We start from the raw sequence: 20,036 nt of genomic DNA, 5'->3' as shown, positions 1-20,036 counted from the left end.
GCATCATCCTCATCTGAACTACCCTGAAAATACAAAAAGGTGAAACAGTGATATTAGTTTATATAAGGAGTGATATTATTTCAAATGAAGTGTGATATTGTTTCTAACTCGGAACAATTACAAACAATATCACATTCTCGTTATCCTCAAACAAATCATATCTGTGTACTACAAAGTGTGATATTATTTCTAATAAGGTGTGATATTATTTATAATAAGGTGTGGTATTGTTTCTAAAATTACCAGGAAAATATTTAAAAAAGTTGAGACAGATGTGTTGACACATCCTGTTATCCTCAAATAAGATCACATTCTGTTATCGTCAAATAGTGATACTGTTTAGTATAAGATGTGATATTATTTAAAATAACCTGTGATATTGTTTCTGACTCGTGACCATACAGCATATATAAAAAGTTTCATACATATACTTTTCATAGTGAACATACCTTATTGTCGGCATCAGGTACAAAAGCATTAGGACAGTTACGTTTATCATGGTGAGCCATTTGTTTGCAATTACGACAAAGCCTTTTAGGCTTCTCCGCTTTAGCTATGCATTGTTGCTTTTTGGAGATCATTCTCTTGCCGCTACCCTTGTTCTTTGCCTGACGAGGTGGTAGAATCCTCACCTCAGTTGAGGAACTGCACCCAAGAAGCATCTCCAACAGGACAGTTACGTTTATCATGGTGAGCCATTTGTTTGCAATTACGACAAAGCCTTTTAGGCTTCTCCGCTTTAGCTATGCATTGTTGCTTTTTGGAGATCATTCTCTTGCCGCTACCCTTGTTCTTTGCCTCGAGGTGGTAGAATCCTCACCTCGCTTGAGGAACTGCACCCAAGAAGCATCTCCAACTCCTGCTCTTTGGTCATTGACTCTGATTGCGGATTGAGTTTCACCCTGAATTGTTTAAGTGTGTCAACAAGATCAGTGATGTCCTTCGTAGACACATTATTGAGCACACTGATGGTCGCGTAGAACTCTGACCATAACTTGCACATTTCCATCTTTCGTAAATCAGTGGCATCAAAATCCTCAATTAACTCACCATGTGGACCATAAAGAGGGATCTTATGTGCATTCTTGGTCCACCGCATAAGAAGGTATTTATCGGGCAAAGTGTGTACTTGTTTTCCAGAGTAAACCCAGATAATGTGTCTACAAATAATACCCTTCCTGTTGAACAACTTGCAAGAACATTCAGCGTCATTCGTGAGAGAATTGTAGACAACTTGGTAAGTCTTCTGCATTCTGGCATCAGCAATACCAATTAATTCTACACCATTTGCAGGTGGTGTGAAGCCACCAACACTAAGGGAACAAATAGAAGCAGAAGCTTCTACTTGAAAATCTGCAAAAGCAGCATTTGTATAAACCTTGGAAGCATAAGCTTCCAACTTAAGAGAAGTCGCTAATTGTGGAAGAGTACAATCATCGTCTCTATCAAGTTGTTTTTGAGTATGGCGCTGTACATCAATGGCGCTTTGAAACCGCATCAAGAATTCAACAAGTGTACCATGTGCATTTTCAAAACGCTTGAAAAAATTATTCTGACTCTCAGAACGTTGAGTTGTTCGTAAGAGACAACCCATAGGAACATTACAAAAATAAGCTGGGATCCATTTTCTCCTTTTTCTAAACATGGTTGACAACCAGGAATTACCTTCAAGATTATGCTCATTGACCAACTGACACCACTTTTCTTCAAATTCAAGAGGTTCTAACTCAGCATCCCAAACAATAGCATTCAAACGGCTGACAAAATCAGTCTCTTTCGATATTACAGTCCCAACCTTATCAGTAAGCTTTTGCATGATATGCCACATGCAATATCTGCGCTTAGCATGTTTGAAGACAAAGACGCAAACCCACTTTATTCCAAGACATCGATCGTTATTATACAAAGTGTGGCTCTCGCTGTCCCATAGCATCAAGGAACTTTTGAAAGACCCACGTGAACGAATCTTCATCCTCATGAAATAGCAAGCGAAGCAAAAGTAATCGACCTTTTGTGGTGGTCTACGCCGATAAAAGGAGTGAAAAGCATACAATACTTATTCGTACTGTAAGTTGGATCGTAAGTGATGTAATCACCAAACAAAGCGTAGTTTCTACGAGACTCTGCATCACACCAAAACGCACGAACCAAGCATTTACCAGAATCCACCTCATAAGCAAAGTAAAAACCTTCACTGGTATCACGTTTATCCTCAAAATAGTTAACAAACAGTTGAGCATCCCGGTCTCCTATGAAACATTTGATATCCCTTCCAAAATTCTTAAAATCAACCAGTTGAGCTCCAACATTCTCATAGCCATCTACATATTCCTTGACATTTCTAAATGCCCTTGTTGGCCCTTGATTAACCCTTGAATGATCAATAATTGTCTTTTTATGGTAAAGATGGAGGTGCCTGTGTTTTTTTGAAACTGTTGATTTCTAAGTGAACAAAGACGGTGATTATGCCACTCACGAAACTGGAAAACAACATAACCATCCCCATTATAGCGAAACTCAATCATAGCAGTACACCCAATCCTAGTTAATTTAGTGTTCCTAATATCAAAAGGCCTGGGAGTTGCCTGCTCCTTTCCACTATCTAAAACAATAGCCTTCCTCTTACGATCTCTAAAACCTTCACGGTTGCAAACAACAAATTTATACTTCACATCACCAGATACAAACCTTTTTTGAGAAGACTTCCTAGGTTCAAAACCACATGCTTCTGCATACACATCATAAAAACTAATAGCTTCATCCAACGTCCTAAACAACTGGCCAATATAAGGTTTAAACTCAGGTGCAACATTCCTTGTCCACAATTCACTACCACCAGGTGTGAAGTCCAAAAGTAGTTGATGCACACGAGAAGGAACATAATGTTGTTCAACATGTGGAGTAGAACTAGATGCATCAGGTGGTTCAATCAGAACAGTAGAAGTAAGTGAAGACTCAACAATAGCAGTACTATCTTCAGAGGTAATGGCAGAGACATGAAGATCATTACAGGAAGAAGAAGTTACATAACTTGTAGGATCTGGCAAGAAAAGTAAAATGTAAAATAACAAGAAAAAGTCTTAAAGATATGGAGGAAATCAAAATCACACAAGTGGCTGAACAATATCACATATCCAGGAAAACAATATCACGTTGTTTGGGAAAAATATCACACATGAAGATGGAAAACGATATCACAAGGAATGTTGCAGGAACAATATCACATAAGTGTCTGAACAATATCACATATCCAGGAAAACAATATCACGTACTCTGGAACAAATATCACACATGAAGTTGAAAACAATATCACAAACGTGAATAGACAATGGTACATATCAACATAAACAATATCACCAGTTGTAGAAAACAATATCACATATTGAGCAAAATAAGAACGTCAATGAACAAAAAAAATTTACCAAAAGTATAACGAACATGTGACTGAAAGCTGAAAGTACAAAATAAAGAGAGAAGACGCAAAGATTTCAGAATACACTGAAAGTACAAAATTAAGAAGAATAACATACCAGACATCGCAATGATATGATTGAATACGCAGAGATTTGAGCAGAAAAACCTGGAAATCAAACAAAAACGTACCGAATTTTAAGGAAGCACAAAAGTAAATTGAAAATAACAAATAAATGAAGATGAAATTCGAAGCATATAAGCGAAAAGGAGAACAAACAGATTAAGATAAGAACGAAGGCGAAACATAAGGACGAAAAACGGCAATTACATACTTGAACAAAGGAAATAATTGGAATAATATGATAATTGTGAAGAATGAGCAGCAAAACCTGGAAATAAAAGAAAAACGTACCGAATTTTAGGAAACACAAAATTAAATTGAAATAACACACAAAAGCAAGATGAAATACAAATTATAGAAACGAAAGAAGAACAAACAGAGTAATGTTACAACGAATTCGAAATTTAGGGACAAAAAACGCCAATTACGTACCTGAGCAAACGAACTAATTGGATAATATGATAATTGTGAAGAATGACGACGAAAAACGGAGATGACGCCTAAATTCTAGGGTTTTCCAGCTCAACAATGGAGGAAGAAGCTACAGTAGAGAGAGAAGTTGAAGGGAGAAGAAGAAAAAGGAGGAAATAACGGTATTTGCTGTAAAACGTGGTTTATATAGGCGAGTGTTAAATTACAGATTTGCCCTTGCTTGTTTCCACCCTAAATACCTATCATAGTATTAATCCTCAATCCTCAAATATATAACTAATACTCACATGATCCCACTCCTATATATATATATATATATATATATATATATATATATATATATATATATATATATATATATATATATATAGAGAGAGAGAGAGAGAGAGAGATTGGATTTGGTGTTTTTGGTTCTTATGGTGAGTTGTGAGTTGGGTGAATCTCAGCCATTAGTTTAAATTAGAGATGAGTGGCCAAGATTAATCTTAGTTGTCATATAAAAGCATTGTTATTTAGTTTATTTTCTCTTTTTTTTCCTTTTTTTCTCTCTCTCTCTCTCTCTCTTCTTTCCCTCATTTACTCTCTAACGATTTCTCTCTCTAATTAATTATCCACATTATTGCAAACCGTTTATATAATTATCACAACTGCAAAGCGTTACTCTATCTTCTATTATTCCTGTGTTATTCTTCTTCAACTGTTCGTCTCCTTCGCTTTTTTCTCCCGTTTTCTCTTCGCCGTTCATCGTGTTCCTCCCTATTGTAGGTAATTTCATGTCATTTTCCTCTTTTATTTTGTTATTTTGTTTTATTTCATGCTTTTGTATGCTTTTTTATTCGTTTTTCAGTGTAATTATCGCTAGGTTTACTTAATCGAGTACTTTAATGTCGTTATTATGCTGCATTTTTGAGTTTCTTGATTTTTTCCTGAACTGATTTGCATGTTCTTAGTCGTTTCTGCAGTTTTCTATAGTTTTGAAGTGATTCGCATGTTCTAGCTGACGCGTTGTGTTGAGAACTTTACTATTGTTCTCTAAAGACTTTAGTTTTTGTGTTATTCCGCTGTTATTCTGTCGCTTAGTTTGTTGTCAAGTTATTTGTCATGTTTTAATTGTTTAATGTGTTTTTCTAGGGTTTTTGTGTTTGTTCGTGTTGTCTTCACTTTTCAGTACTTCTGTTATTCCGCTGTTATACTGGTCCTATGGTGTCATTGCAGCGCTACTCTTGCTGTCATTGTACTGTTTTTTCTGTGTTTAATTTTCTGTTATTCTTTTCCTGTTATTCTGCTGTTATTCTAGTGGTTTTTGTTTGTTTGGCTTTGTTTGTTTGTAGGTTTCAGCATCACTAATGGACTTAGTTTGTGAGGGATGGGCAATAAATATAGTGAATGAAGATAAATTGTTATTTGCTAGAGAGTTCGCTACTGAAAAGAAAAATAAATTGGGTTGGTTATTGGAAGATAAGACTGAAAAGTGCTTTGAAGTTAATGTATGAGTTCGTCGTCGTAATCAATCAATGTCGGCAGTTTTAAATAGCCAGGACCTAATGGAAAGAGTTTTCGATCATGTAGAGACTACTTTGGACAAGAGCAATATGTCTCTTGTTTGTAAGAAATGGTCACAAATGTTCCTATTTCATAAAAGTGCGCCCGGTGTTCACGCCGAATATATGAAAGTTCTAACAACAAGTCACAGTCAAGGTTTTAAGATTTTGTCAAGGGGCTCGACAGTAGTTTCCAAACGATGCAAGTGCTATATGCTTGCAAGTGAGCCATCAAAGGCGGTGTTGTATGCTTTCCAGTATATATACGATCATGACAACATGCTTAATGGACCTGTATCTGAACGGATCAGTCTAATTCAGGAGTACTTTGACTCACTCAGGGATTATCCTTCTGCTTATGATCTTGCTCACGAATTGTATTACAAGTCAGTCGATGTTGTTGACGTTGACTGACTTTTTACGTTATGTCCTGTATTTTGGGAAGTACATTTTGGTTCTTCCTCGGATAGAATGTATTTTGGGTTTTATGTAATTCGAAACCTTCCCTGGCTGTAATTTAGTACGTTATTTTGTTTTTATGAAGGCTTATGTAGGCCGTATGTAATTTTGAAACTGTCTTTGACTCTTTATTCAAAGAGGCTTTTCTTTTGATTCTCTTTCGTGTTTTTGTTTACAGATCCATCATGTTCTTTTTGTGTTTTCACTGCTGTTATTTGTTTTACTAATTGTTAGTGTTCTGTTATTCTCATTGTTACGGTATACTCTCATTCTCAAGGCGTCATTATTAAAAAAGTCTAGTTGAATACCTATTTATCATTGAAAGTGATCCTTATCTTTATTTTCGGATAGTAAAGCGTAAAAATGAAGTTAAGAATCAAATCCACCGCTTCATCAAAGTCTACTCAACCGTTATCATCAAATTCTCCGGGTCCGTCTCCATCCAAATCCCGTGTCACATCTCCATCAAAGAGCACTGCTTCTCAGAGAAGGAGTAGTCGTAGTCAAGAAATATGTACAACCGAACCACCCACGAAAAAAATCAAAAGAAAGGCCGATACCCAACTTGCAAAGTTGTCGTCTAGTCCACCCAAGACTAGTAGTAAGTTGGCTGGCAAAGTTAAGCATGAGAAGGGAATTGTGGTAAGTAGCAAGCAACCTCAGGCTGGAGTTGCTGCAGGAAATATCCCACTGTATGTACCACTGTTATTCTACTTTTATTTTGCTGTTATTTAGCTATTAATATGTTACTTTTCGTGTTATTTTTTGATGCTCTCCTGTTATTTTGCTATTATTCTGCTGCTTTTGCTTATGTCATCTTAAATGTTTTAATGCATTGTATATTTTTCCCCCTTTTGTGTGGACAGTGCCGATCCATTTACTAGCTGCTGTCGGCCTGCTTTTCTTTTCAAAGTTATTGAAGCCCTCACCGAGGAGCAGAAGGAGGCTGTTAGGGAAATGGGATTCGGGGGTTTACTTGAGTTGAAGCTTTCTTCCCTCCCCCATGTCATGTTCCGGGAGTTTATATATGCTTTTAGGAGTGGGAAGTATTTTGAAATATCTGAAACGGAGAAGTTCGAGTTGACTGCAGATGATGTGCACGATGTGTTTGGTTTACCAAATTCTGGTGCGAAAGTGGATTTGGTTATTCTTGGGTTTCTGGTTCTGCACGACTGAATGAGAAGCTTTGAAGCGTGCTTGGCGTGAGAAGTATGGTATCGCCAATAACAAAAGTGGGATACCACTTAACAAAGTTCAGGAGACCCTGCTAGAGTCTTTGGTTGCGGACGATGAGTTTAAGAAGACTTTTGTTCTGCTTGCCATGTCGTGTTTCCTTGCTCCTGTGTCGGGTTATGTGCTTGATCTTAGACTTCTAAGCGCTATGGAAGATGTTTCTAGGATCAAGGAACTTAATTGGTGTCAGTTTGTTTTCTCAGACTTGGTGACTTCTGTGCGTGAAGCCCTTATCGGGAGGAAAAATATTTGTTGTAGTGTAGTGCTGTTGGCTATCAGCTATTTTCACCGTTATTTCTTTAGCGGTGATCAGGTGAATAATGAGCTGCCGCTCATTAAACATTTTGATTTTAAGTCTTTCAATGAAAGGTTGCAGCGTGAGGCAGCTGCTGGTGCTCTGGGCAGTGGGGAGCGTTCAGACGTTGCTTTCCCATTGTCTCGCCCAAACATCGTTGGCTCTGGTCAACGTACTCAACGTCGATGTCTTGTTCTGGATCTACCTGATGATATTCTTACGGATGAGCAAGTACAGTCTGCAGCGGTCGACGTAAGCACCTGTTTGATTGTTTTTAAACGAATCATTCTAAAATGTTATTCTGTTATTGTCCTCAAGCATTAGTTGTCATACTGCTATTATTTTACTATTATTCCACTGTTATTCCTCAGTTTTCCTACTGTCATTCCACTGTTATTCTAATTTTCCTTCCAAGTGTCACTCCACTGTTATTCTACTAGTATTCCACTGTTTATTTATTCTGCTGTTAGTGTACTGTTATTCCTTTGTTATTTTATTACTTCACTGTCATTCTACTATTAATCCACTGTTATCTATTTTACTGTTAGTGTACTATTATTCCTCTGTTATTCTACTATTATTGTACTGTTTTTAAGTAAAATTTTGGGTTTTTAACTTGACAGGATGTTCATCAACTTATACTTCTTAATGAGAGGGACTCTCAGATTTTATGCCGCCGATACTTGGAACGGGCGGAACTTATAAAGTCGAAGATGATGAAGAAGACCCAGCAGGCTATGGGTCAAGCACCTGCTGCTAAGTTGCCCAGCCAAGTAACCCAACGAGCTGGTAAAGAAAGCACAGAAAAAGTTGGTTGTGAAGGGTCAGAGAATTTGGTTGCCACCCCATCTTTCTTCACGGATCAAGTTATCCGTGAGCTGGACGAACGGGTAAAGCATGTATTGGCTATGCAAGCGGCCAATAAATCGCGATCAACTGTTCCTGAAGAACCAGCTTCCAAAAAAGCTAGACATGAAGATGTCATCATTGAACCCCCATCATTTAACCTATTTTCTCAATTCTATGAGGAGTGTGTCGGTCATCGAATGTGCAAACTATATCGAAAAGAAGGGTGTAGCTGAAAAGAAGGGTGTTGAGCATAGTCCCGTCATTCAAGAAAGTGCAAAGGTGGGGACTCCACAATTGTCACCACTCGGTTTAGATTCCATTACGACGGATATCTGTGCTGACATTGAGTTTCATTATGGAGAGCGAGCTGATGTCGGTGAGAAAGTAGTTGATGTTGGGGATATTAGCATTGGCGTGGAGGATGTTAACAATGATGTGGAGGACGTTAACATTCAAGTTGAAGACTATCTTGTTGATAATCCGCCAGAGGACGTGCCTAATACTTGTTGAGTGTACACCGGAGAGTTCAAGCAACCAAACTCCAAAGGCCGATGCTTGTTTGCCCGAGACGGAGGTGACGGATACCGGTGCCGACGTTGCATTGCGTAATGACACTCAAAGATTCCACTCAAATTGGCAAAGTGAAGCATTCGTGGATCTGCAGAAGAGGAAGTAGCGGATGTGGTGATGTCTTGTCATGCGGACTTGTTGCTTGGGGTCGTCTCGAGATAGATAAATCGATAAACGAGGATTCCGAGGTTGTGTCGGAGGTCGGCATCTTGTTGTTGGTGAGGCTGTCCCAGGACAATGGTGTTTCGGGTTGAATGCTCCTACTATGTGTACAAGTTATTTGCTTTGCACTCTGCTGCACATGAGGAGCTACTCAGTTGTCTCACAGTGCCTCGAAATTTCGGATGCACCTATGATTGTGGTCCCGTGGCTCCCGAGCTAGTTGTCTGTCAAAATCAATGATAACGATGGGACATGTTTTCAACCCAATGCTATCCAAGCGGAAAGAGGTTGCAGACTACTGCTTCTTGAATGATCATAACCTTTCGCAAGGGTAAGAGCTTGTTTTTACAGTAAAAATTTTCGGCTTTCTGTTTAATATATTATACTGCTTTTTGTTCTTCAAAAATATATTCATGTGACTCTTATTTTGCCTGTTTATTCGGTTTTGAAGGGATAATCTTGTCACTTGAGGTGTGGACAGTTACCTGAATCGTGAGGATATGGAATTGATGGTTCCAGATACAATGATAATGCTTGGTGTTGTGCACTGGTGGTCCCTCTTTCTGAATGATACTTGTATAAGAGGAAGCCCAAGTCGACTTTTCTTTGGGATGGGTGCAACGGTTAGTTATTCTATCTTATCGTTTCTTTTACTTTATTTTTCATTTTTGTGAAGGAAATGTAGATTCATATACATACTAACATACTCATATATGTTGAAATTAATTTGTCATAAAATTAAATATGGATTTTATGCATGCAAACAATATAATAAAAGAGAAGAAATCATGTTCTTACAATGAAATTTCGGTTCAAATGGGCACAAAAGAAATCTCCTTTTCTTTTGTTCTTGAGCTTTCCTTTAATGGAAGAACAAGATCCAAGTATAGGATCTCTCCTTAGGAATAATTTTACATGGTTAAATGAATAATAATAATCACCCACACATACATATGGTGAATGATAATTATTTTAAGTAAAAGAACTCTTGTTCTTTTCTATGTAGAACCGATTGGGAGGGAAGGAGAGCCCAATGCATGGGCTAATTTTTCTACCCAAGAAATGTAAGCTTGCATGGCTACATATAGGTAGATCATCATTGTGTTTTCTCTTATTAAAATAATTAACACAATTTTTCCACTAAAACCCTCTTAATATTTCGGTACTTATAAAATGGAAAGTCCATTTTATATTTTGTCATTTGTCAATTTTGTCACATGTTACATGTTATATGACATGTTACAATGCAATGTATTTTTATCATATTAAAAATCAACGTATTAATAAAAATACGTCATATACAAAAATCGACTTAATAATTCATAATTACTTATACCAAAATATTTTACCAATTTATAAATCATATTTATAATAATTCATTCAATTCCGATTGTTTCTTTAAACAATAATTTCATCCGAGTAATGAAACAATTCGATTACTCAGACCGTATCTCATTTAATCACATTTCAATTTGATACGTAAATTTTACTTCCAAAATCGTCCGTCAATTTTTCAAGTAATTTAATTAACTCGTAACATTATACGATTAATTAAATGATCAATTAAGAGTATTGCCCTATAGGTATGACCTAGGGGGTCAACTGATCACCACCGTCACACGACAGTAATGTCAAACTCTAGTCACCAATCATTACCGATATATGTTGACCACCGGTTGACAAAAAATACTTCCCAATTGTATTCTTTAAAATGAGATTTTAATAATGATATTTAAATCATGTGATCGCACTATTGTTGAGGACACATTTCCCAACAATCTCCCACTTGTCCTCGACAAGTGTGCGTCACCAATTCTCTTGTCCTATTACTATCTCCCACTCAATGCAAGGTGTCTTTCGGTCGTACTTGCAAGTGATCATATCGAGAGTGGTTTCCTCGATCCGGAGAATAACTGATTGACCGGATTTATCCACTCTGGATACCTTCCGAGCGTGGCCACGCATTTCCAATTCATTACTCCTCGAGTGGCCCCGAGATATTGTTTTAACCCGACAAGGGGATGGACAATTCCTATCGCACTCATTCCTTCGACTAGCCACAGCCATCATAACCCAAAATATGCCCATTTGACCCCATTTACGAAGGTCGTAGTAACACAAATCAAAGTTAATCAAATCGAGCCATCTTAGGTGAATAGTCTTTAGTCAAAAGAATCGACTCATTTGAATACTATAGCAGCTCTCGCCACGACCAGGCTATATAAATTTGCCAGAACTCTATAAGCGGTCATTAGGCCCGACAAAATGTTCCTAACAGTCTGCCTTTGTGATCGACTAGTCATCTCACATGACTGTATGGCACTTGAACTTGCCATCAATCGCATCACACTCTAGTCACTTCGAGACGTCACCTCATATAAGTGACTATGGGCAAATATAATGCTAATCCGTGTTCACTTTAACGGGGTTCAATTGTCTCCACAACCCGTTTGGATGTAACAAAGTATAATAAAAGAGTTTTAAAGTAAAACTCGAACGACAAATGCGATTATCACATATGAATAGTCAATGCCTGATTACTATTTCATGTTCTATAATCTAATTTGGTCTTGTACGTAGTTGTTCATTTCAATTCAATTGAAATGACATGACTCATCATGTTTAGCCTTTGAGAAGGCTTTGGTTAGTAGGTTTTATCAATTTCTTGTACCTTACTCAACCTCACTACATACTCGTTTTCCTTTGTAATGTATACATTTGCATTACAAAACTTTCTGAGTACGTGTCGAGATCTAATCAAGACATAGGCCCTCTTAGCCTAAGAATAGCTCCCACTGTTTTCACAGTGTGCGGGACTCATCCTCTTGCACATCTCATGATTGCAAGTGTACTCAATTTCCGTTATAAATATCTCTCATTGTTCTTTATTGCCTAGAACGATTCTAGAAAATCTACTTCTTAATTATCATAGCCACAATGGTATCTTAACCATCCTAATGTGTTTTGATTATGGTTTTGTCGGAAACCATGCGCAACCTCAATTGTCAATTGTCACTTGTGTAACACACTTACACAAAATTGCATCATAAACACTTTGCTTTACTTCCTTAATGCTTCTGCATGCACTTAAGGGTAATCTTTATGGCGTACTTGGCAAAGATTACTAAAATTCGATTTTGAAAACAATTCATCATACTCGAAGTATATGAAGTGTTATACATCATTACCTATTTAATTGATCCGGCAGCGGAAGCAAATGGAATCAATCAAATATGTTCAATTTAATTGAACTAGTCATGAATCTTATCAACATAAGACTTCTTACTGACGCTAATATCATGTGGATTTATCTTCATAGATCCGGATATTAAAGATGTATTATAATACTCCAAAAGTCTTAAATCATTCTTGATGATCAATATGTCATCCACATATCGGACTAATTAAAATTTTCGTAACTCCCACTAAACTCCATGTATAAACACAACTTCTCGACTTATCGAGAAATGTTTTATCACATGACCCAAAAAAGTTGATTCCAACTCATTGATGTCCTACTCAAGACCCTCTCTTAAGTTTCACATTATCTTAGGATTGCAAGAATCTATAAAACTCATGACATGTATTGAATACATTCTTTCTATTGAAGAAGTGGGTTTTAGATTCACTTGCTATGTATTTCATAACCTCATAATGAAACACAATCCCTAAGAAGATCCAAATAGACTTAATCATTTCAATTAGTGCAAAACCCTTTGCAACCAATCTTGCTTTGAAATATATCTTTATTAGTGTAAAACCCTTTGTCACTAATCAAGCCTTGAAATCTCTCTTTATTAGTGCAAAACCCTTTGCAACTAATCAAGCCTTTTATTTCGGATTTTCATGGCTCTAAGCCTTATATTGAGTTGTGACTTAAACACTCTTATGTAAGTCATATGTTCATTACTTTCTTAGAAGTACTTTCTTAGAAGTAATCAACTTGAATCAAACGATTTCTTTGTAAGTTATAAGCTCTTTACTTTCTTAAAAGTAGCATGAATTCATCATTTTTAACAAGTGACGAATTTAACCTCCTAGGTTTTAAAGAAACAACGTCTTACACAAAACGTCTCATGTAGTCAAGAAAGTCCAGTTTCTTGCGACATAACATCTTTGTGGCTCTTGAATAATTTCTCCCACTCTGTCTTCTAGAAATAAACTTGTATTTTAGAAAGACAGCTTCACGAGCCGCAAACCCGTCGTACTCGTGATAATTGAAGAGGGAAAAATGAGCATTTGTTTCTTTGTGAAAACTTACAACCATGGTACCCTTACCATTTCATATCTCATATGATTCGTTTTAGTGGAAAAATAATTTAGACAAAATGATAAAATCCCCAAAAGGATCAAGTAACTCAAAGTAACTTGATCGAAGTCCAAACCTTATCGAATAGCGTTTGAATTCTTATCCAATCATACATTATCCCATAATGCGTGTTAAGAGAGATTAATTTGTGATACTATATCACAATTCATTTGGCTTATATCAAAGTCTTCACTTTGATAATCCCATCACGACTAAATCATGATTCCTTGAACTCTTTGAAATTCTTCAAAGATTTCTCTATTTACCTTATTAAGTGAACATATTAGCGTCAACTTAAATCGTTGGTAAAAGAAAATGATCAACCTATTTTGGATCGATGATTTACAACCTCGATCTCCTTTTCAACCAAAAGGCACGAGACATCTTGCTTTGAATACAAGATACGCATAAACCATTAACAATCTAATGGTTTCAAGAGTACTCGATAACTCTTTGCGTTCATCATTCCAAAAATTTTAAGGTTTAATCTTGGGTTACCAATTTTGAGTTTTGCATCATCTTCATGATATATCATTCTAGTTTGGTTTAGAATATAATCACCTTGATAATGGGCTAGCCATACATCAATTCGTGGTGTATAGGATCACAAAAGTGAAACCTCTTTTGTATCTTAACAAGTTTATATTCTCATTTAGAGTTTATGTACTTAATAGTCACAATTAAGTATAACTCCAAACCCAAAAACTAGATTTAGTACACAATGACTCTTTCTCTCAACTTCATTGTTGCTAGTCGTCATATTCTAATAATCCTATGTATCAAACATAATGATGAAAACCTCCATTGGTTTCTAATATTGACGAAGTAGTACTAGCAAAATTTATGTTTAATCAAATAAACATTTTAAAGAAGAATGTCCCATTAGATGTCCCACAACTAACTTGTTGATTCTTCAATAATTTGGGGTAGTTTCCTTTCTCGTGTCCAACATTTTAAGACAATGGAAACTTTATCGGTCGGGATTGATAGGTTTAGTATCGTTATTCTCAACAACTTTACTTTTAACATTACCTTGTATCAATTCCATTATAATCTTTACTTTCTTGAACCTCGTCCTCATCTTAACGGTTTAAGAGAATGCTCCCACTAAATTCAATGAGTCTTTGCTTTGAGAAGCAAAATTGAATTCATGAAGATTACTCTTCATTTGTTCGTTTTAGTCTTAAAACTTTCATTGAAGTGGTTGCGTTATTTTGGTCAATTACGAATTCCAACAAATCTAATTACCAAAACAATTTATCGCTTTAAGATACTTAATTCAATTAAGTATATGAATAACTATCCATTGCAAGTAGATGTGTTAGTCAAGAATCAAAAACCTGTTTGATAATGAATAACTTTAATCTATACTCTTTACAAGAGATCCTTAGCAATGGTCCATTTGAGGTTTTAGAAGCAAATTCATATTTGTCTTTAGTTACGATATTTTAATGGAGATTTGAATCAAAAACGAAATGATATCGTATATGAATTGTGGTAAAGAAATAGAACAATATGATAACGGAATAATGGAAAACTTAACATTTATCGTTTTATTAATACTTGAAAAAATAACAAGTATAGCATTTACATAGTGACCTCTACCCAACTATGATAAATGATTCCAAGACCCAAATTCATATTGACTTAGGCACGGTGGGGCCGATACATCCTTCATCAATATAACTCGGTGGATTAACGTTTAATCGATTCTACTTTTAGAACTCTTGGTCGATAATATTACATTAACAATTATCTTTAGCCCAAAACACATCGACAAGGGCACGGTGGGGCCGATATATCCCTTATCAAATACTTTTGTTGAGTTCAATCCAAATTTCGAATAAATGTGTCCATGATCCAAACCCACATTAACTTGGGCACGGTGTGGCCGATACATCCCTTATCAACATGAATTCGGTGGATTAACATTCATCACCCACTTCCCCTACGTAACAAGGTTTGTACCCCGGTGTGGCCGAGCGCACTCCCTCACGAAATAGGTTTTCATGGTTTCTACTATTTGGTAAGGCTAAGTCTCAATTAATTGTTTTAGCGAGAGGTCATGTCAATTTATTATCTATCACGTTTTAAGTGAACTAAAGCGGTGAACTACGATAATTCTAATTGACACGGTCGATAAACTCGATAAGACAATGCATGTTTAGTTATGGCGATTTAGCAATGCATGTGACATAAAATAAAATGCAAGCATAAAAGAATAAATAAATCCTAGTATGGCCTTTCCTAAAATAGAAAAAAAAAACTCTTTAACTATTACATATTCGGAAACCAACTCCATTGGTCCCTTGAACTTCGGTTGTGGCACGCATCTCGATGTAACACCGTCTTTATGTATCGCCATTCTTGAAGAAATCCGTCTTTGGGAACTCCGGAATGAATAAAATTACATAATAAATTACATAATTTCCTATTATACATTTGTAACTAAAATAAAATAAATCCATTAAATTACAAAACGGTGATACGAGATCACAATAAAAATTACAACCGAATCGATATTCCCATACATTTCGGGAAATATCAATTAAAATCTAAGGCCATACTAAGTAAAATTACATAATTCAAAAATTACATAAATTAAAAATTATGACAATCATAAATTAAAAATGCAGCATTATAATATGTAGGAACATGCTTCATTTTATGCCAAATCGCCTTTAATTTGCCAATATCGTATATTACTTGGTTTTTACGGATTTGCGTGATTTCAACATTTTTAATCACAAAATTACATAAATTCATATTTATGCACTAGTTAATTACCCTAACCACTTAGGACTCAAAATTTAGTCTTCACTAATAAATTGACCATAATTAACTCAAATTACTAAAATTGTTCATAAATAGTCCAAAAACAAAATGATGGGGCATATTCTGCACCGCTGACCAAGTCAACACACTGAGCAAGGTCAAAGATATCCACAGCAAGTCAACGACTTAGATAGCCTAGCCGATGCATCCCATCGGCCTGCCACCTGGGTCTCGGCGTGACAACCTTCCAGCCGGGACACACATCCGCGTACTCATATCCAAGACCCCTCGGCGGCGAGCCAACATTGTCCGCCGGCCTGCCATAGGTCCCTTGGCCGAGGGGTAGATCAGTCTTTCCACCTGCTAGCCACTTGGCCACTTGGCCACTACGTGACAAAAGGTGAAAGTCTATAAATACTCCTCAACCTTCATTGAGGAAAGGATCTCACAATTATAACCTAAATACACTATTCATCTGGTAATATCTCCCTTATCTCTCTACAATACATATCTAGCCAAGCAACACAGCTTAATCCTTTAAGTTTACTGACTTGAGCGTCGGAGTGAGTACGCTTGGCACACAGCCAAGCCCTCGCCTGTTCATTGTTGCAGGAGAGGCCGAGTGGGACGATAGGAGCAAGAAGGATTCAGCTCAAGGCATTATTCTACAAGCCACGGGTGGTAACTAATCACTGCTCTGGAATTACACCCGGAACAATTGGCGCCGTCTGTGGGAAAGACACCAAAAAGCTAGTCACATTCATTCCCAAAACAAAAAAAAAAAAACACAAAAACCCACCCAAAAAGCTAAGAAAATGTCGAAACAGCAAGAGGTGTTCGTAACCGACGAGCCCCTCCACCCAGATGATACCTTCAACAATTCTGGAGTCGAGCAGCCCTCCACCGGCGGAGTAATCCAACCGGAGTTCGGGATGCCGATAATACCAGATACGCCGCCGCCAGCCAACCAGGTCACCATCATGGGACATGTGGTTGACATAGCAAAACTGAAAATGGTCCTGGACCTAATTAGCAATACGTCTGCTCACACTGTCACACCGACAAGAGCGGCGGAAACCACCCAGGAAGCCAGGGCCCAAAACGTGACTCCGAGAAATCTGAACGGAGCACTAGGAGAAGTTGACCCAGTCAAGACGCCGGGGGAGCCCAAAGTGGGCGCGGTGGACCTAAGTCCTTCCCGCACTCGCGGAAGGACAGCGTCCCCGCCACACGAACGAGGCATACCCCAAAGGAGCCAGAGGAGTCCGACTCGGCGAGTTGGAGAAGGAGTCATAGTCGAAGAAGGAGCCCCTCCCGCTACGAGGGAGAAGCCGGGATAGGGATGCGAGGAGCCGATCGCCACGTGTCATTCAACACGTGGTCGCAACCCCTCAACGCCTACGTCCTAGAAGTCCTTGCCAAACAAGCTAAAAATCGCCACCCCTATCATACAAGGGGATAGCGATCCACCACCACGCCGAGGCTTTCGAGTCTTACATGTCGGTATGGGAGCAGCCCGACGAGGTCAGTGCCGAATTTTCCCAACAACTCTGCATGGAATGGCTCAGAGCTGGTACAAAGGGCTTCCCGATGGTTCGGTGTACTACTACGCCGACCGAAGGGCGCTTTCCTAACCCAACTCTCCCGCATAAGAGAAGGGCCGTAGAGACCTCCGACCTCCTAACTATCAGACAGGAGGGGGGCGAGTCTCTCCGAAGCTACGTGAAGAGGTTTGATGGAAAGGTCCAGCAGATTCGAGAAATTAATCCCGAGCTGGCGGCCTTCGCGCTGATGAAGGGCCTCCCGAGGGGAGCCTTAAAGAACGAGCTCATCAAGAGCGGAGGCCTAGGCTGGGACGCCGCCAGGAAGCTGGCCGACCAGGCCATCAAGGTAGAAGACTATCACAAGACCTGGGTAGATCCCAGCGAAGCCGAGCACTCAGAAAAGAGGAGTCACCGGCAGGACAGCCAGGACGAAGAACGCCGCGACAACAACGGTTCGCGGTCCGACGGAAAACGCCGTGAGAATAACAGATCACGGTCGGACAGATCCGACCGGAGGCAAGACTCGGTGGGCGCCGGGTGGAATTCGGGAACGTACCACCGAGGCGGTATAGTGAAAAACCCCCTCGTCGTATCGGCCGAGGTCTTCGCCCGAGCAAAACGAGGGCCGAAGTGGGAGAGACCCCCAAGCCAAAAAGTGACGGTGACACGAGCCAAGATCGTGAGTACCACGGCCACACCGGCCATTTAACCAACGATCGCCGCCATCCGAAGAATGCCATAGAAGAACCGATCCGGAAGGGAAGCCTCGGCAAGTACGTCGCAAAAGGCCGAAGACGACGCCGCGTTCGATAAAAAGTCCGTTTTCGAACGGATAGGAGTGATTCACGTTGTCATCGGGGGCAACGAGAACGGAGGGTCCGCTCATGGGCACAAACGACACCTAAACGAGCTGTATCAGGCCATCAACTTTGTGCCCAACTCAGGGATCCCCTCCGCAAGCATCCCCGACATGACTATTGGAAGAAAGGACTACGAAGGGGTCATCGCCCCTCACAGCGACCCGCTCGTAGTCAATTTAGACATATCCAACCACCTGGTCAAGAGGTGCCTGATTGACACAGGCGCATACACGAACATCATGTTTAGAGAATGCTTCCTCGGCCTCGGCCTGAAGATCAAAGACTTAAGCCCCTGCACCAACCCGCTATACAGCTTTTCTGGGGCCGGCCTGGTACCACTGGGGTCAATTAGGCTCCCGGTGAGATTCGGCGAAAGACGTCGACCAAGAACGTCCTAGCCGAGTTTGTGGTCATCGACGGCTCGTCCGCGTACAACGTCCTCATAGGCCGGGTCACCCTAAGCGAGGCCGACGCAGTGATGTCCATCCGGGCCCTAACACTGATGTACGTCTCGGACCGGGGGGAAGCGCATAAGCTCGTCTCCAAAGACGAGAAGGATGAGGTGATCAACGCCCCGTATAGCTGCCCGAGGATGCAACATGCAGTCCCTCAAAGAGGCGAGAAAGTCCGAAAAAGGGAAGAGTCCGTCCTTGCAGCAGGAGGACGACCAAATGGATACAACTAGGGGCTGACTGAGGAAGTGCGCCTGTAATGAGCCGGTAGGGCATCGGTAATCTCGTAAGAATTTATGTAGCCGCGGAGGTGTCCAAAATATCTGTGGACACCCCAACGCATGTTTTCACCTAATGAGAAACCATCAAGCCTTCGATCAAAGCGAAATTTTCCCATCAGTTATCTATCAAGATACCGACGCCGGCTCACACTGTCATACCGACAAGAGCGGCGATCGTTGCATGAAGACATTAGCGCCGTCGCAGTCACCCCAAGTAGTAGACGCCACGGCAGTCACCCCAAGAGGTAGACTCGTCAGCTACCCAAGTGGTAGACGCCACGTAACACGCTATCAAGATACCGACGCGGCCACACTGTCATACCGACAAGAGCGGCCAATGTTGCGAAGACATTAGCGCTGTCGCAGTCACCCCAAGTAGTAGACGCCACGGCAGTCACCCCAAAGAGGTAGACTCCGTCGCAGTACCCAAGTGGTAGACGCCACGTAACACGCTATCAAGATACCGACGCCACCACACTGCCATACCGACAAGAGCGGCAGTCGTCATGAAGACATTAGCGCTGTCGCAGCCACCCCAAGTAGTAGACGCCACTAGCAGTCACCCCAAGAGGTAGACTCCGTCAGCCACTCCAAGTGGTAGACGCCACGTAACACGCTATCAAGATACCGACGCCGCCACACTGTCATACCGACAAGAGCGGCAGCCGCTATGAAGACATTAGCGCTGTCGCAGCCACCCTAAGTAGTAGACGCCACGGCAGTCACCCCAAGAGGTAGA

General features: G+C 39.6%; 2 protein-coding genes across 2 annotated transcripts; both read right to left on the bottom strand.

Moving 5' to 3' along the window:
* Positions 1–781: 781 nt before the first annotated feature.
* On the bottom strand, positions 782–1,816 carry LOC141638294 (protein FAR1-RELATED SEQUENCE 9-like). The gene has a single exon (XM_074447700.1). It carries the CDS (start codon positions 1,814–1,816, stop codon positions 782–784), a length of 1,035 nt encoding a protein of 344 aa, XP_074303801.1.
* Positions 1,817–1,974: 158 nt separating this feature from the next.
* On the bottom strand, positions 1,975–3,537 carry LOC141638293 (protein FAR1-RELATED SEQUENCE 5-like). Its single transcript, XM_074447699.1, has 3 exons — positions 3,531–3,537; positions 2,470–3,040; positions 1,975–2,371 (listed from the first exon to the last, which is right to left on the bottom strand). Exons 1-3 carry the CDS (start codon positions 3,535–3,537, stop codon positions 1,975–1,977), a joined length of 975 nt encoding a protein of 324 aa, XP_074303800.1.
* Positions 3,538–20,036: the final 16,499 nt, after the last annotated feature.

The sequence above is a fragment of the Silene latifolia genome, unplaced genomic scaffold (assembly GCF_048544455.1).
Source record: "Silene latifolia isolate original U9 population unplaced genomic scaffold, ASM4854445v1 scaffold_20.1, whole genome shotgun sequence".
NCBI lineage: Eukaryota > Viridiplantae > Streptophyta > Magnoliopsida > Caryophyllales > Caryophyllaceae > Silene > Silene latifolia.
This window is presented reverse-complemented; position numbering and strand designations above follow the sequence as displayed.

What these genes read in the sequence shown, in the direction of transcription:
- LOC141638294 (XM_074447700.1), bottom strand. Translation starts at nt 1,816, where the DNA reads ATGCAAAAGCTTACTGATAAGGTTGGGACTGTAATATCGAAAGAGACT.
- LOC141638293 (XM_074447699.1), bottom strand. An exon ending in GTTTTCCAGTTTCGTGAGTG is followed by an intron (nt 2,372 to 2,469) that starts GCATAATCACCG and finishes TGATCATTCAAG; the next exon opens with GGTTAATCAAGGGCCAACAA.